This window comes from Charadrius vociferus, unplaced genomic scaffold (assembly GCF_000708025.1).
Source record: "Charadrius vociferus isolate BGI_N301 unplaced genomic scaffold, ASM70802v2 scaffold108, whole genome shotgun sequence".
Classification (NCBI taxonomy): Eukaryota; Metazoa; Chordata; class Aves; order Charadriiformes; family Charadriidae; genus Charadrius; species Charadrius vociferus.
In genome coordinates this window covers 1,249,881-1,250,679 of record NW_009649770.1, presented here as the reverse complement: position 1 = coordinate 1,250,679, position 799 = coordinate 1,249,881, and the positions used below count along the sequence as shown (strand labels likewise).

The following is a 799-nucleotide window of genomic DNA, read 5'->3' as shown; positions in this document are numbered from 1 at the left end:
TGTTGTTATCAGCGCTCATTCAAAATCAAAAGATTAATAGTGTTTTTGTTTTATCCTTATTTTTAAACTCTTTAATGAGATGATAATTTAGATAGAATGCAGTTCTCTTACAGCATTTGATTTTCTTCCCCCCACCCATTCATGTCAATTATTTCAATTTCTAAGGGTGCATCATGTGGCTTTTCTTCTTCCTCCATCTGCGCCACATTGTTCTTCAAGAATAAGTCAGGGAAAGTAGAATGAAACAAAATGTAGTAGCAACATTGCTCACTTCTGTTATTCTTTCCTGTTTTCAGGTGACAGTGACTGACCCCAAATACAAGAGTGGCTTTTCTGGAAACGTCCTATCTGACTCAGAATAATGGATATAAAAGATAGAAGACACCGTTCTCTGACGAGGGGCCGGTGCGGAAAGGAATGTCGCTATACAAGTTCTTCACTGGACAGTGAAGACTGCAGAGTACCAACTCAGAAGTCTTACAGCTCAAGTGAGACACTGAAGGCGTATGATCATGACACCAGGATGCACTATGGAAATCGAGTTTCTGACCTGGTTCACAGGGAGTCGGATGAGTTTCCAAGACAAGGTATGTTTACAGTCGGAACTGGTTTACTTTACAGCAATCCTCATAGACGATCTCTGTTGCTTGTTAAAGTGCACCAGGAGATATCAGGGATTTTAATGAAAGAACTGTGAGAGAATGGGTGCCATTTTACCATTATTTCAGCTGTTTTGTGTTAAATTAGGAAGCTCTTTCTCTGCTTAGATGGCTGATACTGTTGGAATTGGCTATTTGTA

The 799-nt window shown here is 39.7% G+C and overlaps 1 protein-coding gene across 2 annotated transcripts in view; it reads left to right on the top strand.

Moving 5' to 3' along the window:
• Positions 1-361: 361 nt before the first annotated feature.
• TENM2 (teneurin transmembrane protein 2) overlaps positions 362-799 on the top strand; it is a 543,058-nt gene continuing 542,620 nt past the window's right edge. For both annotated transcript variants that reach the window (XM_009890877.1, XM_009890878.1), the window contains exon 1: positions 362-587. In XM_009890877.1, the coding sequence (XP_009889179.1) occupies positions 362-587 (226 nt within the window). The remainder of the gene's footprint in view (positions 588-799) is intronic.